The sequence below is a fragment of the Mobula hypostoma genome, chromosome 2 (assembly GCF_963921235.1).
Source record: "Mobula hypostoma chromosome 2, sMobHyp1.1, whole genome shotgun sequence".
Taxonomy (NCBI): Eukaryota; Metazoa; Chordata; class Chondrichthyes; order Myliobatiformes; family Myliobatidae; genus Mobula; species Mobula hypostoma.
In genome coordinates, this window is record NC_086098.1 from 172,789,504 (window position 1) to 172,817,425 (window position 27,922).

General features: G+C 43.8%; 1 protein-coding gene across 2 annotated transcripts in view; it reads right to left on the reverse strand.

Annotated features, from left to right (window-relative positions):
* Positions 1-15,015: 15,015 nt before the first annotated feature.
* LOC134342677 (deoxynucleoside triphosphate triphosphohydrolase SAMHD1-like) overlaps positions 15,016-27,922 on the reverse strand; it is a 58,667-nt gene continuing 45,760 nt past the window's right edge. The window contains exons 13-16 of one of the 2 annotated variants that reach the window (XM_063041086.1): positions 24,123-24,215; positions 21,723-21,827; positions 20,323-20,460; positions 15,016-16,744 (exon numbers count right to left, since the gene is read on the reverse strand). In XM_063041086.1, the coding sequence (XP_062897156.1) occupies positions 16,595-16,744; positions 20,323-20,460; positions 21,723-21,827; positions 24,123-24,215 (486 nt within the window). In that variant the 3' untranslated portion in view covers positions 15,016-16,594. The remainder of the gene's footprint in view (positions 16,745-20,322; positions 20,461-21,722; positions 21,828-24,122; positions 24,216-27,922) is intronic. The other variant, XR_010017068.1, reaches the window with a different exon arrangement.

The following is a 27,922-nucleotide window of genomic DNA, read 5'->3' on the forward strand; positions in this document are numbered from 1 at the left end:
GTTAGGCAGAATAATATTTCAGCATGGACTGGATGGGCCAAAGGGACTTGCTTATGTGCTTTAGTACTCTGTTATCTTCATTAATACCTCAACACTACCTTTTCACCGTTTAGATGTTATACAGTATTAAATATATAACCATATAACAATTACAGCATGGAAACAGGCCATCTTGGCCCTTCTAGTCTGTGCCGAACTCCTACTCTCACCTAGTCCCACCGACCTGCACTCAGCCCATAACCCTCCATTCCTTTCCTGTCCATATAGCTATCCAATTTAACTTTAAACGACAACATCGAACCTGCCTCAACCACTTCTGCTGGAAGCTCATTCCACACAGCTACCATGCTCTGAATAGAGAAGTTCCCCCTCATGTTACCCCTAACTTTTGCCCTTTAACTCTTGACCCCTGTCCTCTTGTTTGAATCTCCCCCACTCTCAATGGAAAAAGCCTATCCATGTCAACACTATCAGTCCCCCTCATAATTTTAAATACCTCTATCAAGTCCTCGACATAGTTTTTAGTATAATAAATATTCCTGTGTAATAAATATTTCCAGTGCAGCAGTTAAGTTGAAAGGAAGGGCAGGAGAAGGAGCCTTGTTGTGTGGAAGGAGAGCACAGCAAACATTACATGGAGAGACAGATAACGAATATGGAAATCTCCGAACAGTTCGACATCAGATGACGGGCATTTGATTGCTGCCGCTGTACAATTGCACATTTTTTCTCTTGGATTGTGGAATCGGTTCAGAGTTGAGGTGAATAATAATGTATTCATTAAGGACTTATCACAGTATTTGTAGAATAGAGAACAGAGAAATCTACAGCACATTAGAGTACCGTTCAGCCCGCCATGTTGTGCTGACCACGTAAGCTAGTGTTTGTTAGGTTTATTATGGGTAGTGTAAAGGTGATGAAAGCATTAAGGCAAGTGTACGTAGAGTGAATCAACATGAGCAGATAGAAGTGACAGATGTTTCTAACTTACGGAGAAGTTACAGAAGTTAGCTCTCCTATCAGATTCTTTCTTCTCCAGCCCTTGCCCTTTGCCACCCACCTGGCTTCACCTATCTCTTTCCAGCTATCCTCCTTCCCCTCCCACTATCTTTTATTCTGGCATCTTACCCTCTTCCTTCTCGGTCTTGAAGAAGGACCTCGGCACTAAATGTCTATTCCTTGCCACTGGCGCTGCCTGACCTGCTGAGTTGCTCCAGCATTGTGTGTGTGTTGCTTTTGGAGAAATCAGCGTACGGGCAGTACTCAGGAATGCAACCATTATGTAACACGTACTCCCCTTGACAGGTGGTGTCTTCCATCAATCCCATGGCCAAGGAGCTGCCCAGACATGCAGCTAGGATAAATCAAGAAGAATGTGGCATTTGGTTATTTTACAAGACTAGGGATTCTGACAGTGAGCACTCCTGCCCCAGAAATCTGAAATTTACCAGTGCCTACATTCCTGCACTCCCTTTAAACTTACCAGTTTCACTGAATAATCTATTATTATCTACAGTATAATATCCAAAAGAAATTAAAGTGAGTGTAGGAGCCATGCATCTATTCTCTATCTGCTTTGCAATCTGTGTTGATCGATGGGACTCTCTTTGCAGACTTCAGTTCAGGATGGTATTTACTGTTTGCAAGATGTGTTTTTTTTCTCAGCACTTTGGGTGTTTGAAGGTCTTTTTTTAATCTGGCTGCTTTTGGTTACTTTGTTTTGTGGCTGCCTGTTAGGATATGTGTCTGAAGGATGTATAATGTATACATGCTTTGATAATAAATGTACTTTGAACTTTGTGCTGTGTTGATTATGTTTATTACGGTAGCTAGTCATGAGTGGGGTGTGGTAAAAGTGAAGGGAATAAGTTCCACCTTTGTGCTTTGTTCATGACAGTTTGTAGCTGGGGATCGATAGATGTATCTTTTGTTCACCACTCAATCACACTTAATTTCCCTTAAATTTCATCGCTTCAAGATTGTATGGTTCCTAATTGCTGACAAAGGATCAAATACATCTTTGACTTCTGGAACAATCATTATTGGAGCTGAGGGCACATCATACAAGTATAACAAATCCATGGGGGTTGCCAGCAGTGGCAATCTGGTTTGGTTCAAATTGCCCACTACAATGAGTTAAGGCTTTTCCCTTTGGAGTGAAGGAGGAAGAGAAATGACATGATTGAGGTATACAGGATGATGAGGCATAGTGAGAATGGATAGCCAGAGACTTTTTCCCAGGGTGGAAGTGGCTAACACCAGCGGACACAATCGTAAGGTGATTGGAGGAAAGTATAGATGGGATGTCAAAGTTAAGTTTTGTTTACAATGAGAAGGTGGGTGCATGGAATGCCCTGCCAGGGTGGTAGTAGAAGCAGATACAATAGGAGCATGTAACAGACCATTAGATAGGCACATGGATGATAGAAAAATGGAGCATTATATAGGAGGGAAAGGTTAGATTGATCTTGGAGTAGATTAAAAGGTTGGTACATCACGATCAGAATCAGGTTTATTATCACCAGCATGTGACGTGAAATTTGTTAATTTAGCAGCAGCAATTCAATACTCTGCTGTAATGCACTGTGTTCTAAAATTGTGATATTAATAATTATTATTAACACTTTTTTTAGAGATACAGAACAGTAACAGGCCCTTCCAAACCAACAAACCTGCACTGCCCAATTACACCCACGTGAGCAAATAACCTGCTAACTTGTATGTCATCGGAAAGTGGGAAGAAACCGGAGAATCCAGAGGAAACCCCAAATATGAATAGCATTAAATAGTCTGTAAAGTCTTAGTCTGACATGACCAGAGTGCTGAGTGTGCTGGATTATTGGAGTTTTACCAAACTAATTAATGAAAAATAACCTTTAAACAAACACACATCTCGAGGCAGGAAGTGTTCTCAGGCAGACAGCTGTAAAAGAATGTCTTTATTCAACAAATGCATAACTTCTAACATACAAAACTTCAAAGTTCAAAAGTTTAAAGTGAGTTTATTATATAAGTACACATATATCACCATATACAACTCTGAGATTCATTTCTTGCAGACATCCACAGCACATCCAAGAAACACAATAGGATTACTGAAGACCGCACCCAACAGGACAGACAAACAACCAATGTGCAAAAGACAACAAATTAAGCAAAACCAAAAAGAAAAGAACAAACAAAATAATATTAATAAACATCGAGAACATGAGATAAAGAGTCCTTTAAAATGAGTCCATAGGTTGTGGGAACAGATCAGTGGTGGGGTGAGTGAAGTTATCTCCTCTGGTTCAAGAGCCTGATGGTTGAGGGTAATAACCGTTTCTGAATCTGGTAGTGCAGATGTGGGTTCTGAGACTCCTGTACTGTATTGATGGCAGCAGTGAGAAGAGAGCCTGGATGTTGGGTGGGGGGAGGTCCTGATGAAAGCTGCTATCCTGTGACAGCACGCCATGTAATTGTGCTCAGTGGTGGGGAGGGCTTTACCTGGGATGGACTGAGCTGTAGCTATTTCCTTTTGGAGGCTCTTCCATTCAAGGGTATTGGTGTTTCCATACCCAGGCCGTGATGTAGGCAGTCAACATAATCTCCACCACATATCTGTAGAAATTTGTCAAAGTTTTAGATGACATGTCAAATCTTTGCAAACCTAAGAAAGTAGAGGTGCTGCTATGCTTTCTTTGTAAAAGCACTTATGAGCTAGACCCAGGACAGATCCTCTTACATATTAACACCAAGGAATTTAATGTTGCTGCCCCTCACCACCTCTGATCAGCCATTGAGGACTGGCTCATGGACCTCTGAGTTCCTCCACCTGAAGTCAATAATCAGCTCCTTGGTCTTGCTGACACTGAGTAAGTAGTTGTTGTTATGGCACCACTCAGCTGGATTTTCAATCTCCCTCCGATATGCTGATTCATCACCACATTTGATTTGGCCAATGACGTGATGTTGTGACTGCCTAGCCACACATCTATAAGCATAAAGGGAGTAGAGCAGAAGGCTAAGCACACAGCCTTGTGGTGCACCTGTGGAGGAGATATTGTTGCTAATCCAAACTGACTGGTGTCTGTAAGTGAGGAAATTGAGGATCCAATTATACAAGGAGGTATTGAGGCCAAGGTCTGGAAGCTTATTGATTAGTTTCAAGGGGATGATAGGATTGAATGCTAAGTTGTAGTCAATGAAGAATATCCTGATATATGCACCTTCACTGTCCAGATATTCCAGGATTGAGTGAAGAGTCAAAGAAATGAAATCTGCTGTGGACCTGTTGTGACGGTAGGCGAACTGGAATGGATCCAAGTCACTTCTCCGTTATTTATAATCCAATAATAGCTAGTCATGATATCTGAAAAATGGCCATAGGTTAGCCAATGAGAAAAGGCCCTTAGCATGAAGTCAAAAGAGACAGTTAATGCTGGAATCTGGAACAAACTGTAAGAACTCTCACTTCACCACACATCCCACCACCACTACTTTATCATCTCCTGTCAGTCACCTTATGTACAGACACTTTGTGGACATACAATTAATCAATGTATTAAAAGCTAATCTTATGTCTTTATATTCATTGAGCCCTTTATCCTTATTGTTTATTTATGCTGCATCAGATCTAGAGAAACAATCATTTTGTTCTCCTTTATATTCAAGTGGGTGGTGAGGTGGATATACATCACTACTAAAGGAGATGTAAGGTGCTCCATGCCTCCACTAGCCTGCAGGTCACCCTGGGGCAAGGGGTAGCACCTGCTTAGCCCCCGGTTCAAGGTCATGTGAAGCCATGGGACCAGGTGGTGGGTGGTCGTGTGAGCAGCCGGTGCAGATCACAGGTCCTGGTTATGTGACCACTGACGCCAGGCAGACAATCTCTGAATAGTATTGATAATGGCTGGGGTCACCACCTTGTAAAGACACTGCTCAGAGGCAATGGCAAACCACTCTGTAGAAAAATTGGCAAGAACAATCATGGTCACAAGACCATGATCACCCACATCATACGACACGGCACATAACAAATGAACGAATTGAGTTTCACTCAATTACTGAAGAATGACAAACAACTTTGAATCTTGAACTCAGTGGGTCAAGCAGTACCCATGGAGGTAAAAGATATAAGCTGACGCTTCAGATGCTGCGTGTCCTGCTGAGTTCTCCTGGTTTCCCGTTTGATCTACCAGACCTGTTCTGCCAAATCCGCAAGACGTGGCTGATCAAACCCAGACTTCAAGGTTTTAAAATGCAACCATGCAGACGCAGGTGAACGCATTGATGAAAGTCCCATTCCACAACAGTGTACTACAAGTTACAAACACATGCAGAAACTTGCGGAGAATCCCACTAGAAATGAATTAAGACTGAATTCCGAATTATCGCTACCCAACCCTCCTGCTAAATTACTAAACATATTTATTTATGGGAAGAACTCAGCAGATCAGGCAGCATCTATAGGGGGAGTAAACAGTCGATATTTTGAGCCTAGACCCTTCATCAGGGTTACTCTCCAAATTGTTGACTGTCTATTCCCTTCATAGATGCTGTCTGACCTGTTGAGTTCCTCCAGCATCTGCAGAATATCTTGTGTTCATGTTCATTTATGATTGTTTTAACCAGAAGGAAGAGGTCAATTTGAATAAAGACACATTTTCCAGGCAACATTCAAACAAAACTATACCCTGCCATCCTACATTGTACAAATTTCAGGGAGCAGCAATCCCTTTTTGCCACTCTGCTTTGAAGCAAGCCGTAAACACACAAAAAAGTACATTTTTTATCAAATTATGTATACTTCATACATACTTTGATCTCCTGGTGGCCACCTATTTCAATTCTACTATGTCCACACGTCAGTCCAAGGCCTCCTCTACTGTCGCGATGAGGCCACATTCAGGTTGGAGGAGCAACACCTTATATTCTGTCTGGGTAGCCTCCAACCTGATGGCATGAACATTGATTTCTCCAACTTCTGGTAATTACCCCCCAGTTCTCCTCTCCTTCACCATTCCCCATTCCTGTTGCCCTCTCTCACCTTATCTCCTTACCTGCCCATCACCTCCCTCTGGTGCTCCTCCTCTTCCCTTTCTTCCACTGTCTTCTGTCCTCTCTTACCAGATTCCCTTCTCCAGCCCCTTTCACCAATCAACTTACCAGCACTTAACTTTACCTTCTCCCCCACCTCTCGAGTTCACCTATCACCTACGACCTTATACTTCTTCCTCCCCTCCCCCACCTTCTTACTCCGACTTCTCCTCTTCCTCCAGCATTTTGTGTGTGTTGCTTTGGATTTCCAGCATCGACTGATGTTCTCATGTTTGTGATACTTTATACAACCAAGATTTATCTCCTTATAGACAGCCACAAAACAAAGAAACCCAATAGAACCCATTTTAAAAAAGGACCATTAAACACACAATGTGCAGAGAAAAAAAAACAAAACAAATCGTGCAAACGGTAGAAGTAAGCTAATAGCATTGAGAGCTGGAGTTTACGAAAGCAAGTCCGTCCACAGATATGAAGACAGGCATCACTACAACTGATCCAAGAACTGGCCACAGCCTCAGTTCTGCGAAGGCAGGGGCCAGTAAACATCGCGGAGCAATGAGCTAAACTGGCCCGTCCCTCACCTCCAGCCCCGACAAGCTGACCTTTTCAATTTGGCCTGTTCTCTTCTTCTATCTTTATCTCTGACACTCAGTGGAAAATCTGAAGCCCAAAGATAAAGTACATTACAAAATTCAAGGGGTCTACTCATAATTAGCAGCCTTTCTTTGCGTTGCGGCAGACTACTGGCTCAAATTTTCGAGACTTGGAATTATCTACCATGTCCAAAAAAAGGCAACAAGACATGGGAGCAGACCAGGCCATTCAGCCCATCAAGTCTGCTCGGCAATTCCATCTTGGCAGGTTTATTCTCTCTCTCAAACCCATTCCCCTGCCTTCTCCCCGTAACCTTTGACTAATCGAGAGCCTATCAACCTCCACTTTAAATACACCCAATGACTTGGCATCCACAGCGGTCTGTGGCAATGAATTCCGCCAATTCACCACTGGCTAAAGAAATCCATCTTCATCTTTGTTCTAAAGGGATGCCCTTGTAGTGGGAGGCTGTGCCCAGACATCCTCTCCAATTCCACTCTGTCCAGGCCTTTCAATATTCATTAGGTTCCAATGAGATCTCCCCTCTTTCTTCCAAACTCCAGTGAGTACAGGCCTAGAGCCACCAAAATCTCCTGATACATTAACCCTGTCATTCCTGGAACCATTCTTATGAACTCGTCTGGGCCCTCTACAATGCTAGCACATGTTTTCTCAGTTTCCATTAAGAAACTACTGACCAACAAATTTTTGGCATGTGTAAGGAAACTGGAGCGACACTGGAGTGAAGGGTCTCAGCCTGAAACATCAACCATTTATTCCTCTCCGTAGATGCTGCCTGACCTTCTGGGAGCTCCTCCAGCATTTTGTATATGTTACTCAAGAATGTATCTTCTGAGAGAACGATTAAGGCATTGAGATGCTAACTACACCACTTGCTGTGCTGACGGTTGGAATGAACACAAGTGAGTGCTGCCAGATATAAAATTCTCCAGACTAAATACTCATATTGAGCAGAGAGCAATTGACAGATACTTAAGCACGTTTTGGTGCAGACCTGATCAGATTGCTGAACAGTAGATGAATCTGACCTTGCCCCAGTATCACAGCTACAGTCAATCGTTACATAACTGTGCTCCAAATCATGATTGCAAAATTGTTGTAAACTGGTGAATGTATGCTCTTTATCACAGTATTGCACAAGGCATGAAAAATGAAAGATGTTTGCTTTTGTGCTAGTGGGAGAATGCTGAGGAAGAAAGAAGAAACACGTTAATAAGTTGTTTGCTGCAAAACTTCCACTGACATTTGTTCAGACCAAATTTTGGGTGCATGCAGAAGTTCTAGTTGCAATAGAAAATGAACAGGTAAGACACAACATAGATTCGTGGGGGTGATGTCAGAGCATAGAGGCTACAATTATTAATGAAGAGTAGAATTCCTTCTTTAAGAAAAGAACTGTTTAATAGAGTATCCACAGCAGAACAGGCCACTCAGCCCAACCTGTCTATACTAGCCACTGATACAGACAAACCTTTCACGCATAACATATCCTTCTATTAGTCCTGACGAAGGGTCTCAGCCTGAAACGTCGACTGCGCCTCTTCCTATAGATGCTGCTTGGCCTGCTGCGTTCACCAGCAACTTTGATGTGTGTTGCTTGAATTTCCAGCATCTGCAGAATTCCTGTTGTTTGCGTTTAAATATCCTTCTATTGCTTATTCTCTCGCCTACACAACTAGGTTTTTCCTTAAGCGGTATCTCCATTTCAGTGGCACTGGTAGCAAAACTAATCAACGCTAATTTATTTATTTTATTTAGAGATACAGCCCTTCCAGCCCAACGAGCAGCGCTGCCCAGCAACCCACCTACTTGACCCTAGCCTAACCACAAGGCAGTTTACAATGACCAATTAGCCTACTAACCGGTAGGTCTTTGGACTGTGAGAGGAAATGGGAGCACCCGGAAGAAACTTATGCATTCACGGGGAGGACGTACAAACTTTTTGAAGAGGACGCTGGAATTGAACTCCAAACTCAGACACCCTGAACTGTAATAGCGTAGCACTAACCACTATGTTACCGTGGCAACCAGCCATGGTAATAAGCCAATAAAAAGCATTCAATATGCTGAAGGGCCTTAATTCAGTAGATGTGGATGTTTTGATTGTGGGAAAAGGAAACCAAAACAAGAACTGAATGAAGAATTAATCCAGCTGGAAGAATTTATTTAACATAAGAATATCGGGTTTGCTACAAGCACCACTGAAATGGAGACACCATTTAAGGAAAAGCTAGTTATGTAGATGAGAGACTAAGACACAGAAGGATAAGTTCTGTGTGAAAGGAGGTTTGTGTGTATCAGAGACTAGTATAGACATGCTGGGCACAGCGGCCTGTTTTAACTGCTCTACTTACTGAATTCCAGCTCACTGAGTTGGCTACACTGAAGCCATCCACTAGTCTCATTTTCCAGATGTTCCCACATTGTTAGCACAAAACCGCTGGACTTAATGTCCAATCTATGGACATTTACAAGGATGCTTTATCTCATTCTCAATATTTATTTTTTTTAATATTTGCACATTGGTTGTTTGTCCATCCTGTTGGGTGTGGTTTTTCACTGATTCTATGATGGCTCTATATGATTTACTGAGTATGCCTGCAAGAAAAACAGATCTCAGGTTTGTTGCAACACACATCAAAGTTGCTGGTGAAGGCAGCAGGCCAGGCAGCATCTCTAGGAAGAGGTACAGTTGATGTTTCGGGCCGAGACCGAAACCGAAGGGTCTCGGCCCGAAACATCAACTGCACCTCTTCCTAGAGATGCTGCCTGGCCTGCTGCGTTCACCAGCAACTTTGATGTGTGTTGCTTGAATTTCCAGCATCTGCAGAATTCCTCGTGTCTCAGGTTTGTTTATGGTGATATTATATTTCTTTGAGTGGCCTGATGCAGTACTGCAAATTCGGCACAATGCAACCTCCTACTCCCAAGATCTTCTGCAGTAAAGTGGAGACATCCGACACCCGAAATGTTACGGCTATTCCAGAAAAGGCTGAAGCTTCCTAGAGGTGGGGCCTGGGAATTACCGCATTTAGAAAGTTTGAACGTAAATAAATAAAAAGAAGCGAGACCGGTACACATTGCAATTTAAGAAAAATGCTTTAAAGTCTTTGGGTTGCACCTTAAAATATTTCTCCACTGTATTTACATTCTGCTTTAATTCTCAATCTGAGTTACTAATATTGAAACAGTTACCTAAAGTAAACAGATTATGTCTGAATTATTGACATTGCTTAGCTCTGCTGTGGTGGAATTTTATCTTTTCTAGATCGCTCAAAATCTAGGTCATTCCAACACTCGTCTTTTTAAAGTATTCTATGCTGAGCAATACCTGATGGATCATATGTTTAACTAAAACTACATTACACCTGGTTGTGGCAACAAGAATATTAACTGTGCAGTGTCCCGTCGCTGCGAAAACGCACTTCACACTCTCAGCAAGGTTTCAGGTGATTCAGCAACAAATCCTGCATCATCACCGCTGTGACCACTTGCATAAGCAGCCGGTGTTGAAACCAACTGTCCTTCAACTACATCTGATTAAACACATTATCCCAAATCCTAAAGGCAAACATTCACTAAGGTAATCCTGTAAACCTGGTCTCACTTTTCCTCCCTCAACACCACAGACTTTTTCAAACACTGGAAATCCAGTTGCTGGAGGAACTCAGCATTGCTCCAACATTTTCTGTGTGCTACCACGGATGATTTTATATTTACTTATTGAGCTACAGAGGGGAATCGGTCTTTCAAGCCACGCTGCCCATCAATAGAGCAATTATACTCTATTCTTGGTTGGTGCAACTGTAACGAAAAACAAATTTCCCTCGGGATCAATAAAGTATGACTATGACTATGACTAACCCCCGATTTAATCCTAGCCTAATCACGGGACAATTTACGATGACCAAGGACCCGGGGGAAACCCACACAGTCACCGGGAGAACGTACAAACCCTTCACAGGCAGCGGCAGGAGTTGAACCTGAGCCACTGATACTGTAAAGTGTTGTGCTCAAAGTATATTCACCTGAAAATGACAGACGTTTGCGAAAGGCACCTGAAATACAGTGGTGTCATTTTTAACATGCAGTATTGCATTTCATTTTGAATGGCAGTTTGTCATCCATGTATTTATTTTTAATTTTTATTCAGAGATATAGCACGTAACAGGACCATCTGGCCCAATGAACCAGTGCAGCCTAATTCTATTAGGCCGCACGTTGGAATGTAGGAGGAAACCAGAGCACCTGGAGTAAACCCACATGGTCACAGCGAGAATATACAAGCCTTTTACAGACAGTTGAAGGAACTGAACCTGGGTAACTACAACCGCATTACGCTAACTGCTTCACTACTGTGTCGCCCATTGAGAATTACAATTAAGTGTCCACTCCAATAGCTTAGAAGTACCACGTGGTTTTACTCTTCCTGACTGATGAAAGATGCGACTGTGGCACGGTAGTGCGGTGGTTAGCACAACCCTTTACAGTTTCAGCGACCTGGGTTCAATTCCTGCCACTGCCTTTAAGGAGTTTGTACGTTCTCCCGGTGACTACGTGGGTTTCCTCTGGGTCCTTGGTCATTGTAAATTGTCCCTTGATTAGGAGTTTGTACGATCTCTTCGTGACCACTACGTTTCCTCCAGATGTTCCGGTTTCCTCCCACAGTCCAAAGATTGGTAGGTTAATTGGACATTGTAAATTGTCCTGTGAGTGATTAGGCTAGGCAGCGTGTCTCAGAGGTCTGGAAGGGTCTATTCCCTGCTGTATCTCAATAAATAAATGAATAACCAAAACATTTGCAAGGATTAAAATGCTATTCCTTACAGGCACAAGTGACCACAATACCAAACCCCTTACAGGGAATGACCTGATCTGTTTTGAGTAGTTGCCAGGAAAACTATTAAACATTTACAGTAGCACAATGGTTTCAAGATGGTAATATAAAAAAATCCAAACCACTTAATCCAGGTTAATAAGAACACACACAAAATCAAATGGCCATGTACGTATTTGTTGAAATGCATCTTGCATTTTAGGATGCTCACATGCATCAACAGCATAGCAGGTCCATAATGCTTCTAAATCTCCCTTTGTCACAGAAAGAAGCCATTCTGCCATCAAATCTATACTGGCTTCCCAGGCAGTCCCATCGCCATTTCTCACTTACTTCCCCATAGTCTGTTTGCTTACACATACCTAGTAACATTCCCCAACTCTAAAACCCAACACTAATGAAACTACCAACCAACATGACTTTGGATGTGGAAGGAGCCACACACACGCACGCCAAGTAACATCCCCTAATTCTACTACTCAATGCCAAGGACAATTGACCTTATGAATCTACTGGCCAACAAGTGTTTGGGCTGCGAAAGGAAGCAAAGACATGCCTAGTAACATCACCCAACTCCACAATCCAATACCAAGGACAATCATCATACAGCCATAAGATGAAGGGAGCGGAATTAGGCCATTCACCCCATTGAGTCTGCTCTGTCATTGCATTATGGTTGATTTATTATCCCTCTCAAATCCATTCTCCTGGCTTCTCCCTGACTAATCAGGAACATATCAACCTCCACTTTAAATACAATCAATAACTTGGTCTCCATAGCCCCCTATGGCAATGAATTCCAGACTCACAACCGTCTAGCTAAAGAAGTTCCTCCTCATCTCTGTTGCAAATGACCATTCCTCTATTCTGAGGCAATGCCCTCTGGTCCTTAGGTTCACCCACTGTAGGAAACATCCAATCTATCCAGGCCTTTAAATAGGTTTCAATGAGATCTCCCCTCATTCTTTTACACTCTCGTGAGTACAGGTCCAGAGCCATCAAATGCTCCTCATATGTTAACCCTTCAATCCCCAGAATCATTCTTGTGAACTCCTCTGAACCCTCTCCAATGTCAGCACATCTTTTAGAGACATAGATTCATAGCAAAGTACAATACAGAAACAGGTCCTTCAGCCCATCTAGTCTGTACTGAACCATTTTAACTCTATTCCCATTGACCTGCACCAGGACCATAGCCCTCCATATCCCATCATCCATGTACCGATCCAAACTTCGCTTAAATATTGAAATTGAGCTTGCATGCACCACTTGTGTTGGCAGCTCGTTCCACACCATCACAACCCTTTGAGTGAAGAAATCTCCCCTGATATTCCCCTTAAACTTTTTACCTTTTACCCTTAAACTATTCCTCTGGTTGTAGTTTCACCCAATGTTGATGGAAAAAGCCTGCTTGCATTTACCCTATCTATACCCTCCATAATTTTGTATACCTCTATCAAATCTCCTCTCAATCGTCTACGTTCTAAGTTATAAAGTCCTAACTTACTCAATCTTCCCTTATAACCCAGGTCGTCCAGACCCCACAACATACTTGTAAATTTTCTCTGTACTCTTTCAATCTTGTCTTCATCTTTCCTGTAGGGAGGTGATCAAAACTGGACCCAATAGTCCAAATTAGGCCTCATCAACGTCTTATACAACTTCAGCATAACATCCCATCTCCTGAACTCAACTATTTGACTAATGAAGGCCAATGTGCCAAAAGCTTTCTTTGCGACCCTATCCACATGTGACACCACTTTCAATGAATTATCACCTGTATGCCCAGATCCCTTTGTTCTAACACACTCCTCAGTGCCCTACCATTCACCATGTAAGACCTACACTGGTTGGTCATACTAAAGCTCACACTCGTCTGCATTAAATTCCATCAGCCATTTTTCCAGCTGATCCAGATCCCCCTGCAAGAAATGATAGCCTTCCTCATTGTCCACTACACCCGCAATCGTTTAAAGCTCCACCAAGTACAGGCGCAGAGCCATCAAACGCTCCTTACAGGTTAACCCTTTCATTCCAAGAATCATTCTCGTGGACTCCTCTGGACCCTCTGCAATGCCAGCATATCTTTTCTTAGTTTCTCTTATGAAACTTCCGACCAACAAGTCTTTGGCATGCGAAGGGAAACAGGAGCACCCAGGAAGCCTACACTCTACAGGAACGCACAAACAGCACCTGAGATCAGGGGAGCCGTGAGGTTGCTGATACAACCTGCGCTGAAAGAATGGAAGTTTGTTCAAGAGCACTGCTAGGGCATTACATGGTCTACCTGAAACACCAGTGCAGAAAGGTTTAATTATGTTTGAAAATGATGCATTTTGAAAGCTGAGGTGTCATGTACCCCGTGACGGGAATAAGGAAACCAGCAGAAATAGAAACCACTTTGGAGTCTAGTATTGCTAATAATGAATAATATTTATTAATAACTACGCAATACAGTAAACTAAGTGAAGATAAATCAAACAGGTTAGCAAGAATTACATAAGTAAGTAAATCAGTAAGTGTGGGAAAATATGTATGAAAACCAAGCTTCTTGAAGTCTAGGGGTAAAAGGATACAGTCTTATGATGTTGAGTAAAGTTCAGTTCAGTTCGTGGTATGTAGTTGAATAGCGATTGTGGGGGGAGGAGAGAGAGAGAGAGCGAGAGAGAGAGAGAGAGAGAGAGAGAGAGAGAGAGAGAGAGATATGAGTCTCTTCAGGTGAGCCAATGCCGTCGATTTTCTCGTCGTCCTCCGAAATCCTTCACAAGTCACCGACTGTGACTTAACAACAAAGGGGACCGTACTTCGGTGTGGTTGAGCTGTCTACCCAGGCCAGGGTTGGACACATGGACAACTCCCCACCGGTCTTGCCTTTGCATTTTCACTGGCAGAGCACTTGGATCAATCCGCCTGATCGATCCTCCAAAACCCACTTTCCCTGCGGGCACAACAATGCTCACTCAGTGTCCAGATCATGTGTCTGAGGTCTGTACCATCTGACCTCCTATTTATTTCCCTGTGTTGAGCATCACCTGTCATTCAAAGAGTCCCTCCTTCCTTTGTCTGTAAAGGAATGCGAGCAGGCAACTAGCCCTTGGAAGTAACATCAATAATGTCCTGTTGGTCTCTATAACAACCTTCGAGCTGCTCAGTTTTTATCTCCAAAGTAAAACTCCAAAGTTACCTCCCGTGACAGTCCAACCGTCAATCTTCGTCTCTCTCTCTTTTCCAAACAATCAATGATAAATGACTCTCTCTGTCTCTCTTCAAACAGTTAATAGGGGCACTCCTGGATCCCCTCACAGAGGAAACAGCAAAATGGACAGTACTTTAAGAATTGTAGCCAAGACTGTGAGCTGCATGCAATTAGTTTTTTTTATGTCAAATGCCTTTCATATCAGGGTGTTACAGTGGCATAGTAGTTCGCATGACACTTACAGTGACCCAGGTTCAATTCTCTTTGTTGTCTGTAAGGAGATTTCAAGTTTGCATCATGACAGTATGTTTCCTCCAAAGATGTATGGGTTAGGAAGTTAATCGTTCACGTGTGTGTGGGCTCACTGGGCCGAAAGTGCTCTATCTCTAAAAATAAGAAATAAAAGCCACTGTATCTTCCCCCACTCATCATGTTGCAAAGCGTTTCTCTTCAGTATGTGCAATTATACATTGTACAGAAATGCAGAATGGCTTTTTTAAATCTTAGCTTTTACAATCTCTGGTCAAAATGTTGGCCACAGTAAAGATTCTGCCGAGAGTTCACAGTGCAAGAACCTGTGTGGCCAGCAGATATACTTCAGCATTTAACCACCTTCTCTGAGGTCATGGAAGAGATAAATTCTCCAATAAAACTCACTGAATAAAATACTTTTGTTGTTGATGAGAAAACAAAGATGTTCCCCAATGAAGTAAGGAAATACTGACCCTGTTTCAACAGTCACCCGGAATGGCTGAACTAAACAACAAAAGAAATGAGATGGATGATGCAATTGGACAGGATTTCAGGCTGTTTTTAGTCTTACAAAAACAATGATTTAAAAAATTCGTAATCTTTATCCCTATGTTTAAGGGTAAATAATCTGCACTGGATAGCCTTGTGCACTGGCATTAATACTGCAAAAGTAGTTCTTAGAAATTTTAAGAGTACCTAGAGTTTATAATTCCCAGTAAAAGCACGATAGTTAAATGGACAGACAGCACTCTACCTAGGAGCAGTAGCAACGGATGCCACAAAATGGAGGTATCTTGCAGGCTGGGTTTACCTTACAATATTATGACCATATCCACTATCACCAGCCTATACAACTGCCACTGAACTCCCAGGGTATTGCTGTGTTGGGGTGGCAATATTTCCAGTCGATCCTGCAACACAAGACAAAGACCATCTGATTGTCCCCAACATCTCAGTTGGGTTAAGTAGAATGCTACTTTTGCACTGATACATTTTTAAGCCGAAAGAGATACAACATATTGAGCAAACAAAAAATCCAGAGCAACATTCTCCCCCAACCAAGCAATAATTAGGTAGATCCAGGACATTTTTGTGATTAGCTCCGATTAGCACAATGACAAACACCTTGAATAACAGAATAGGGACTTGATTTTTTTTTGGCAGTTTTTAAAGGTTTTTTTCCTGCAAGCAGCAATCAGTGATCCATACCACCCTTTGTAGAAGCAGTCAATATGCATTATCCCAATGGCAGACTTTCACAGTTCCAGTTGTCACTTGGTGAGGAAGAATCCAAAGAGACTGCAATCAAGAGTTTCACCTTCTTAGATAATCACAATCCACTCCCTTCAACACAAGTATAGACGCTGCTTTAAATGTAACAGGCAACGTGGTTCACAGCCTAAGTTTAGATGTCAACTAGAACTGGAACGGTCATTTATGAAACAACTGATTTTGTAAAACCATCCGATTCTGACTTTGAAGTCATTAGGTGAGTACTTCTTTACAAGAAGATCGCATTTCTCTATCTAAAGAATGGTCTATAATTTGGATAACACTTGGGGTAAAGTAGCATGTGGAGATTATTGTGCTCACACAGGAATGAAGATATTAGACTCGAGGAAAAATAAATCACAAAATAAATCTTTTTCTTCCTAACAGAAAAGCTTTGCCTTGGATCTGTGGCTGTTTGCATGGTGATACGGTGGGAGCACATCCCTGGAGTTACAGTCGTCGCTCTCGCTGTCACTGTTGTTCCAGTCAGGCTTCAGTGGCGTTAGCTCAGGGGCAACAACATCGCCATCCTGCAGGCAGGTACAAAATGTGCTACAATTTATTACTGGTTCGAAGGGTAAGTGGTACATTTAAACTTCACACATTTACGTTACACTTCTTTGCACTTCCAAGCATCCTCTCAGCCATAAAATCCACATTTCAAGTCACCTTTCAACTAACACTCTCTCCAACTGTGTGTGACAGACCATCCCAACCTCAACATTTTTTCAAGGAACAGAAGAGTACAGCACAGGAACAGGCCATTCAGCCCACAATGTTGTGCCGAACCAGCTAAAAAGCAAATCACAAGACCCAAACACTAATCCCCCCTACCTAAACCACGTCCATCTCTCTCCATCTTCCTCACATCCATGTGCCTGTCCAAAATTCTCTTCAGAGCCTCTGATGTATTTGCCTCTCCCATCATACCAGGCAACACATTCCAGGCATCCACCACTTTCTGAACAAAAAAACTTACCCCTCACATCCCCTTTGAACCTACTCCCTATTACTTTCAATGCATGCCCTCTGGTATTAGATATTTCAACCCTGGGAAACAGATACTCTCTGTCCACTCTAGTTATGCCTCTCATAATCTTATAAACCCCTATCAGATCTCCCCTCAGCTTCTACCACTCCAGAGAAAACTTCAGACATCACTAAAGAAAGTCCTGGTCATAGTCATAAAACATGGAAATAGGTCCTTTGGCCCAACTGGTTCATGCTGTCCAAGATGCCCCATCTAAGCAAGTCCCATTTGCCAACATTTGGTCCATAACCTTCACTGTCCAAGCGCCTATTAAAAGTTGTCAGTGTAACTGTCCCAACCACTTCATCTGGCGGCTCATTCCACAAAAATACCATCCTTTGAGTAAAAAAAAATGCCACTTAACTTCCTATTAAATCTCACCTTAAACCAATGCCCTCTAGTTCTTGATTCCCAAATTTGGGGGTAAGAAAGTGTGCATTCACTCTACCTATGTCCCGAATGATATTATACACCTCCATAAGGTCACCTCTCAGTCTCCTGTGTTCCAAGTCCAAACTCTCTCTAGAGCTCAGTCCTGGCAACATCTTTGTCAACAAGCTGTTGTTTGTGGGAGCTCACTATTGCAAATGATCTCTCCTTGATTTTGAGGACCTGAGCTGCAAGGAAAGGTTGTATAGGCTTGGACTTCATTCCCTAGAACGTAATAGATTGAGGGTATACAGGTCATGCTTGGACAAGGTGTAGCACCTGCTTAGCAAACCCCCCCCCCCCCGCCCGGATCAGGGTCACACGAAGCCATGGGAGCAGGTAGTGGATGGTCCTATGAGCAGCCGGTGTCATGGTTATGTGACCCATGACACCAGGCAGACAATCTCTGAAGAGTATTGATAATGGCTGGGGTCACCCGTCTTGTAAAGACACTGCCCAGAAGAAGGCAATGGCAAAACACTTCTGTCGAAAAATGTGCCAAGAACAATTATGGTCTTGGAAAGATCATGATAGCCCAAGTCATACGACACGGCACATAACGAACAAGCAATACAAAATTACAAGGGTTATAAACAGGGTAAATGCAAGCATGCCTTTTCCACTGAGGTTGGGTGAGACTACAACTAGAGGCCATAGGTTAAGAGTGAAAGGTGAAATGTTTAATGGGAACATGAAGGGAAACTTCACACAGTGTTGAATGAGCTGCCAGTGGAAGTGGTGGATACAAGATTGATTTCAACATTTAAGAGAAATTTGGATAGGTACATGAATGGGAGAGGTATGGAGGACAATGGACCAGGTGCAGGTTGATGGGCCTAGGCAGACTACTGGTTCAGTAAGGACTAGATGGACAGAAGGGCCTGTTTCTGTGCTGTAGTGCTCTATGACTTTACATTGCAGCAATGGCTAAACTTCAGAGTCTCTTCATACTGTGAAGACATCATGAACGTGCAATACGAAGACAAGTCTGAGTTTTTAAACATTACTAAGGCACCTGGAATCTATGACCTGCTCATATCACTGCCAGTATCTTGATCTGTCACCTGAAGCTTTAGCTAATCACAGTCAATGAAAAAAAATTGGCCAGGTTTACAGAGATGGGCCCAAATGCAGCTCAGGTAGGCAACTCGGTCGGCATGAACGAGTTGGGCTGAAGTTTGTACAATTTTGAGACTCACAGACAGGGAAGACAACTAGAAACCTTTCCCCAGGATAGAAATGTCAAACAGCAACAAATTTCACAACATATGCCAGTGATATTAAACCTGATTCAGAAATACTGAAGGACATGCGTTCAAGGTGAGGGGGTAAGTTTAGAGGAGATGTGCAAGAATAATTTTTTTTAAAGACAGAGTGATAGGTGCCTGGAATTGGTTGCCAGGGATGGTTATGGAAGCAGATGTGACGGTAGCATTTAAGCTTTCTGACATACACGCAAAAATGTGCAGAGAATGGAGGGACATGAATCACATGCAGCATGCTAGTGTAGGGGTTAGCACAATGCTGCACAGTACCAGCGACCCGGGTTCAATTCCCGCCACTGCCTGCAAGGAGTTTGTCTGTTATGTTCTCCTTGTGACTGTGATGGTGTGGGTTTCCTCCCACAGTCCAAAGAGGTACCGGTTGGTTGGTTGGTCATTGTAAATTATCCCATGATTAGGCTAGGATTAAGATTGCTGGGTGGCGTGGCTCGAAGGACCGGAAAAGCCTATTCCGTGCTGTATCTCAATATCTAAATAACGAAACATGCAGGCAGAAGAGATTTAGTTTAATTTGGCGTTGTGTCCAGTCCTGACATCGTGGGCCAAGGGACCTGTTGCTGTGTTGTACTATGTTCTAAATGTGTGGCAAGGGGATCTCACACACCTACAACAGGTGGAAGACAATACCAGGCTCTTATCAGACCCCTGATCTCCAAGAGGACCACAACCTTGTCGTAGGGTTTGGAGGCTTGCGTGCTTCAATGACCCGGAGAGCTATGCTGGCTGGGGTCAGGGCTTTATGCTTTGGGTAAGGTCACCCATGCCAAACAGGTCAAAGGGTGGAGGCCAGACTAAGAGCAGTCTACCGGTCCTCCAGGCTCTGGGTTAACAACCCTGACTGGTAAAACAAAATTGTTACAGAAACAGCAATGAAGAATCCTTCTACATCTGAGTGTGACAGTATTTCTGAGTCTCCTTCCGGGACTTGCCTGACTCAAAACCGAGAGGAGGCTACTGACATGATGAAGGAAGCCCAGAACACAGCCAGCGATGGAGGACCTTCATTGCTGCACTAAACACCAGAGAAGTAATGGGCAGTAAGACTCCTGAACAGATGATAAGCTAGATTCTTCACCTCACAATCTACCACGTTATTATTTTGCACTTTATTGTTGACCTACACTGCATTCGTATGGTTGCATTTACACTTTATCCTGTATTGTTGCTTTACCCTATTCTCTGGAATGATCTGCTCTATATGAACAGTATGCAAAACAAACTTTTCACTGTACCTTGGTACATGTGACAACAATGGATATCGATACCACTAACATCATCGAAGTACAACACAGCCAAACAAAGAAGGTCCATGACAATGAACTGCAGAAGCTATTACAGTAACACCGAGGCATCTCCCTCTCCCTACCCTGGGCTTGGTAAAGTTCCTGTTGATGCACCACTGGACAAAGTGCTTCCGTGCAGCCTGCACACTTCTCTCGTCTGTCTTCTTACAGTACACTTGGATCAGCTGCTCTGTAAACCTCTCGGGCAGCAGCTGGGATACCTGGGTGGGCACCAGAGAGAGAGAAATGGTCAATATCCACAACCACACGGAGACCAAAATGAGGCTTCATGAGTAATGTAGCTACCAGCTCCGTCACCCCCCAAGGAACAGGAGGATCCCAGCTCAGATCTGGAGAGACCCTCACTTTCTTCTCAGTATTACCACTGGGAGGGAGGTCCAGAAGCCTTAGGTTCCACACCACCAGGTTCAATAAGTTATTCCCTACAACCAGCAGGCTCCTTAACCAGAGTGGATAACTTCACTTACCACAACTCTGAACTGATTCCACAATGATACTTATTTCTTACACTACTTACTTAACTTTTTAAAATATATATACTTACCATAATTTACAGACTCCTTTTTAATTATGGATCACAGTGTACTGCTGCCACAAAACAAATTTCATGACATATGCCAGGGATATTAAACCTGATTCTGAACCTACAGAACAACTTTCAAGGACTCTTTACCACTCAGTATTTTGTTTTATTTGCACATTTGGTTATTTTTTGTAAACTCTATTGAATTTCTTTATTTCCTGGGAATGCCTGCAAGAAAATGAATCTCAAGGTAGTATATGGTAACGTATATGTACTTTGATAACAGATTTTGGTGAGTATTACTCTGCATCTTTTACCACTTCATTAATCATTTTTCTTGCTTTTTGTACTTTATTCAGCACGATAGCGTAGCCATTAGCGTAACCGCTATAACAGCACAGCGACTCGGGTTCAATTCCCATTGCTGTCTGTAAGGTGTTTGTACGTTCTCCCTGTGACCGTGTGGGTTTCGTCCCATAGTCCAAAGACATACAGGCTAATTGGTCATTGTAAATTGTCCCGTTAGGCCAGGGTTAAATCTGGGGATTGCTGAGCAGCACAGCTTAAAGTGCTGGAAGGGCCTATTCTGTATCTCAATAAATTTTGATTGATAGATGATAGATAGATACGGAAATAAAAGTCCCCTAGTTGCTCCGGTTTCCTCCAACATTCCAAAGACGTACAAGTTAACAGGTTAATTGGCCACTTAATTGGTTAATTGTAATTGGGCATGTGGACTCAGTGGGCTGGAAGAGCTTGTTACCGTGGTGTATCTCCAAATAAAATACCCTGTACATGTGTTATTATTAAATAAAATGAAGTAATTTCTTGTAACCTTTAACACATGTACAGTGCCTCTGTTGTTTGCAGATTCTTCTTTCTATTGAATCAGAAAAGAACAAGGAAAGAATTTTTAAAATGCTCATTACAGGAAGTTACCTGATCCTTACGGATTTTGATTGTCCAGTTGGGGTTATTCTTGCAGTAGAATCGGACCTTGTTAATGGGATCTTTCTCTGCCATTCCATAGTCCATTTGAACAACCTAAGGAATATTAAATAGTTACTTATTTTGGAAAACTCGAATGCACTCTCCTCTACAAATAAAATAACTTGTAATTCTGAGGAATTTAGCACAAAATCCCAGGACGCCTCAAAGCCAAGGCAATCAATGACATCCATTTGAAGATCATTCGCTGTTGTAACACAGGAAGCAAAGCATAAAACACAGAACACTACAGCACAGCACAGACCCTTCAGCCCACAATGTTATGCTGACCTTTAACCTACACTAAAATCACCCTTCCCTCCCACACAGCCCTCCATTTTTCCATCATCCATGTGCCCACCTTAAGAGTTCTGAAATGTCCCTAATATATCTGCCTTATAATTAAGGTAGATACACCTTAAAATTAATATGCCTCGTTGTATTGGTCACTTCCACTCAGGAGAAAGTTTCTGGCTATCCATCTATGCCTCTTGTCATCTTGTACACCTTATCAAGTCACCCTTCATCCTCCTTCACTCCTACGAGAAAGACCCTAGCTAGCTCCACCTATCCACAAGACATACGAGATTTAGGCCATTCGGTCTGATGAATATGCTCCAGCGTTCCATCATGGCTGATTTATTATCCCTCTCAACCCCATTCTTCTACCTTCATTCCATAACCTTTGACTCCCTTAATAATCAAGAGCCTATCAACTTCTGCTTCAAGTACACCCAATGACTTGGCCTCCACAGCTGTCAGTGGCAATGAATTCCACAGCTTCACCACTCTGTGGTTAAAGAAATTCCTCCTCATCCCTATTCTAATGGGACATTATTCTATTATGAGGCTGTGCCCTCTGGTCATAGACTCTCCCAATTTAGGAAACATCCCCTTCAAATCCACTTTATCCAGGCCTTTCAATATTGGATAGGTTTTAAAATCCTCATAAGATATGCTTTCTAATCCAGGATGCATACTGGTAAATCTGCTCTGTATCCTACCTGAAGCATCTACATCTTCATTCTTCCTCTAATGATGTGAGCAGAATTGAACACAATACTCCAACTGTGGTCTAACCAGAGTTTTATAGAGCTACAACGTTACAGCAGTGGAGATGTGCACCACAGACGCTGGATGAGATATTTTGAAGTCCTTGCAGACATGGTGTACGCATCAGTAAACAGTTACAATAACCACATAGAAGCATGCACGTGGCCAAGTGGTTAAGGCATTGGACTAGCTACCTGAAGGTCATGAGTTCGAGCCCCAGCCGAGAGAATGTGTTGTGTCCTTGAGCAAGGCACTTAATCACACATTGCTCTGTGACGACACTGGTACTAAGCTGTATGGGTCCTAATGCCCTTCCCTTGGACAACATTGGTGTCGTGGAGAGGGGAGACTTGCAGCATGGGCAACTGCTGGTCTTCCATACAACCTTGCCCAGGCCTGCGTCCTGGAGAGTGAAGACTTTCCAGGCGCAGATCCATGGTCTCGCAAGACTAACGGATGCCTTTACTTTATAGAAGCATGCATCTCTTCTGATAACTCCATAAACAAACATATCGAAATAGATGCCACCCACACACCCCTAAGAGCCAAAAAAAAAATGAGCCGGTATAATTCAAAGGTCAACTAAAGTGATAGCCAATCAGAACCAAGGCAAGCAAACAGGGGCTATATAAACACAAGCACCCCCAGAGAGAAACACAAACAACTACACACTGAGGGTGTCACCTCAACCAGTGATGAAACATCTGCAAGCTAAGCGTGGTGAATGCCACAACATCAATAACTATACTATTCAGAAATGATGTTATTTTCAATTGTCTTTTTAAAAGATTAGTATTTTATTACAGGTTTCCAAAAAATGCTTCATTTATTTTAATCAATTTAAGGGAAATAAATCAGCCATGATCAAAAAGGGTGGAGCAGATTTGATGGACCCAATGGCCTCATTCTGCCCCTTTGTCTTATGTTGTCTTACAAAAAAGATTAGCTTTATCTGTCACATGCACATTGTAACATCGAGTGAACTATGCTGTCAGTATCAATAACCAACACAGTCCAAAGATGTGCTGGGGGCAGCCGGCAAGTGTCACCATACTTTTGGCACCAACGTAGCAGTCCCACAACTTACTAACTCTAGCAGCTTCGGAATGTGGGAAGAAACTGGAGCACCTGGAGGAAACGCATGTGAACAAGAGGAGAACATACAAACTCCTTACATGCAACGGCGGGAATTGAATAATGCTGTGCTAACTGCTATGTTACTGTGCTGCCATTGTGGAAGCAGTGGTGCCCAGGCGTATGGAGAATTCTCCAATGCATCATTAAATAGCCGTTACTCACATTTACAATGAAATCCTCTGCCCGGAGCTGAACGTCCACCAGTGTTGATGGGACTGCTGCGACCACTTGATCAGCCAGACTGTCAAACTCTTCCTGAAGGGGGAAGAACAATGCAATTGGTTGGATTAAGGTCAGCTTATGTTATGCACAAAACTAAATCTACTGTACACACCACAGTGTGTGGCAGTGAAACCCCTATAGTGATGTTCCCAAGGTCCACCTTGACCAGGGTTTCCCAACTTTTCTTTATGCCATAGACACTTTAGCTAGTCCAGTAAAACCTACAGGACCCTTCTCAAGGTAACGTATTTAAATATATCAAATAAAATGATAATTACAAAAGAAACCAATTATATTGAAATACAGTTATCAAAATACAAAAAAAAACAATTTTGTGATATCATAATATTGTGCTTCTTTATTAACACCTTAAGTAACAAGACTATACACTGGGTGATGGGTTGGCGAAACGTCTCTGTCAAAGGAGATGTAAGGTGCTCCTTCCCTCCGCTAGCCTGTAGGTCACCCTTGGGGCAAGGTGTAGCACCTGCTCAGACCCCCCACCCCCCACCGGTCAGGGTCACGTGAACCCATGGGAGCAGGTGGTGGATGGTCGTATGAACAGGTGATGCACATCACAAGTCCTGGTTATGCAACCACTGACACCAGGCAGACAATCTCTGAAGAGTATTGATAATGACTGGGGTCACCCATCTTGTAAAGACACTGCCCAGAAGGAAACGACAAACCAAGAACAATCAAGGTCATGGAAAGATCGGTCACATCATATGACATGGCACATAACAAGCAAACATTTAAAATACAGGCAAGTTAAAATTAAATTTTGTTTTTTAAAGTCCTATCAGTGTGAGGGATACTGTTGCTTAGCTTGAAAAAGAACACTATGACTGAAACCCTCGCCCTGATCGTCCGTGAGAAACTGTCTGAACCCTCACCCTGACTGTACGTGAGGAACTGACTGAACCCTCACCCTGGTCATCCGTGAGGAACTGACTGAACCCTCACCCTGACCGTCCATGAGGTGCTGTCTGAACCCTCACCCTGACCGTCCATGAGGAACTGTCTGAACCCTCACCCTGACCGTCCGTGAGGAACTGTCTGAACCCTCACCCTGACCGTCCATGAGGAACTGTCTGAACCCTCACCCTGACCGTCCGTGAGGAACTGACCACCCCCTCACCCTGACCGTCCGTGAGGAACTGACTGAACCCTCACCCTGGTCATCCGTGAGGAACTGTCTGAACCCTCACCCTGACCGTCCATGAGGTGCTGTCTGAACCCTCACCCTGACCATCCGTGAGGAACTGACCGAACTCTCACCCTGACCGTCCGTGAGGAACTGACCACCACCTCACCCTGACCGTCTGTGAGGAACTGTCTGAACCCTCACCCTGACAGTTCCGTGAGGAACTGACCGTTCCCTCACCCTGACCATCCGTGAGGAACTGACTGAACCCCTCACCCTGACTGTCTGTGAGGAACTGACCGAACTCTCACCCTGACCGTCTGTGAGGAACTGACTGAACCCTCACCCTGACCGTCCGTGAGGAACTGACCGTTCCCTCACCCTGACTGAACCCCTCACCCTGACCGTCCGTGAGGAACTGTCTGAACCCTCACCCTGACCATCGGTGAGGAACTGACCGAACTCTCACCCTGACTGTCCGTGAGAAACTGACCGAACTCTCACCCTGACCGTCCGTGAGGAACTGTCTGAACTCTCACCCTGACCGTCTGTGCGGTACTGACTGAACCCTCACCCTGACCATCTGTGAGGAACTGACTGAACCCCTCACCCTGACCGTCCGTGAGGAACTGACTGAACCCCTCACCCTGACCGTCCGTGAGGAACTGACCGAACTCTCACCCTGACCGTCCGTGAGGAACTGACCGAACTCTCACCCTGACTGTCCGTGAGAAACTGACCGAACTCTCACCCTGACCGTCTGTGCGGTACTGACTGAACCCTCACCCTGACCGTCTGTGAGGTGCTGTCTGAACCCTCACCCTGACTCTCCGTGAGGAACTGACCGAACTCTCACCCTGACCGTCTGTGAGGAACAGACTGAACCCTCACCCTGACCGTCCGTGAGGAACTGATTGAACCCTCACCCTGACTGTCCGTGAGGAACTGACTGAACCCTCACCCTGACCGTCCGTGAGGAACTGACTGAACCCTCACCCTGACCGTCGGTGAGGAACTGACCGTTCCCTCACCCTGACTGTCCGTGAGGAACTGACTGAACCCCTCACCCTGACCGTCCGTGAGGAACTGACTGAACCCCTCACCCTGACCGTCCGTGAGGAACTGACCGAACTCTCACCCTGACCGTCCGTGAGGAACTGACCGAACCCTCACCCCAACCGTCCGTGAGGAACTGTCTGAACCCTCACCCTGACCGTCCGTGCGTTGCTGTCTTAACCCTCACCCTGGTACTACTAACACTACTGTGGTTTGTTGCCTACATTCATCATTGAAGGAAATACTAAATTTCAGCTAGAGGTTACTGAAAGTAAAGATGTAAATTTTTTCCCATCCAAGTTCCCAGAGACCCTGGAGTCTATGCGCAGACCCAGGACCCCAGGTTAAGAACCAGAGTTTACTTAACAGTTCCACAACCCTACCCACTGGATCCTCACCCTTACAATTATTGCAATTTATATTTGCAAAGTCAAGTTTATTTTCAGAATCACAAGTACAGGTCTGCACAGGTGCTTGCAACATCTTCACAGGCACAAAGGAGCTGAGACAGAACATTCACAAACATCCACAATTTAAACGTCACTTTTATAAAAGAATACAAAAACAACAAACAAAAAGGAAATCTGCAGACGCTCGAAATCCAAAGCAACTCACAGAAAACGCTGGAGGAACTCAGCAGGTCAAACAGCATCTATTGTAAAGAATAAACAGTCAATGTTTCAGGCCAAGATCCTTCATCAGGACTGGAGGAAAAGGATGAGAAGTCAGAGAAGGGGTGGAGGGGAGGAAGAAATACAAGGTAGTAGGTGATAGGTGAAAGAGGGAGAAGTAAAGAGCTGGGAAGTTGATTGGTGAAAGAGATAAAGGGCTGGAGAAGGGGGAATCTGATAGGTGAGGACAGAAGGCCATGGAAGAAAGGGAAGGGGAGAAGCACCAGAGGGAGATAATGGGCAGGGAAGGGGATAAGGTGTGAGGGAAATAAGAATGCGGAATGGCGAGGGGGGGTGGGGTTCATTACTGGAGGTTCGAGAAATCAATGTTTGCGACATCAGGTTGGAGACTACCCAGATGGAGTATAAGCTGTTGCTCCTCCAATCTGAGTGTTACTCATCACGAAATAGAGGAGGCCATGGACTGACACGTTGGAATGGGAATGGGAAGTGGAATTAAAATGGGTGGCCATCTGAGATCTCGCTTTTTCTGGCAGATAGAAAGTAGGTGCTCCGCGAAGTTGTCTCCCAATCTACATCGGGTTTCCCCGATATACAGGAGGCCACACCTGGAACGTGAGATACAGTAGATGACCCCAACAGACTCACAGGTGAGGTGTCGCCTCACCTGGAAGGACTGTTTGTGGCCCTGAATGGTAGTGAAGGTGGAGGTATAGGGGAAGGTGTGGCACTTGTTCCGTTTGCCAGGAGGGAGGTCAGTGGTGAGGGATGAACAGACAAGGGAGTTGCATACGGAGCGAACCCTGCAGAAAGCAGAAAGTTGGGGGGGGGGCGGAGAGAGGGAAGATGTGCTTGGTGGTGGGTTCTTGTTGGAGAAGGTGGAAGTTGTGGAGAATAATGTGCTG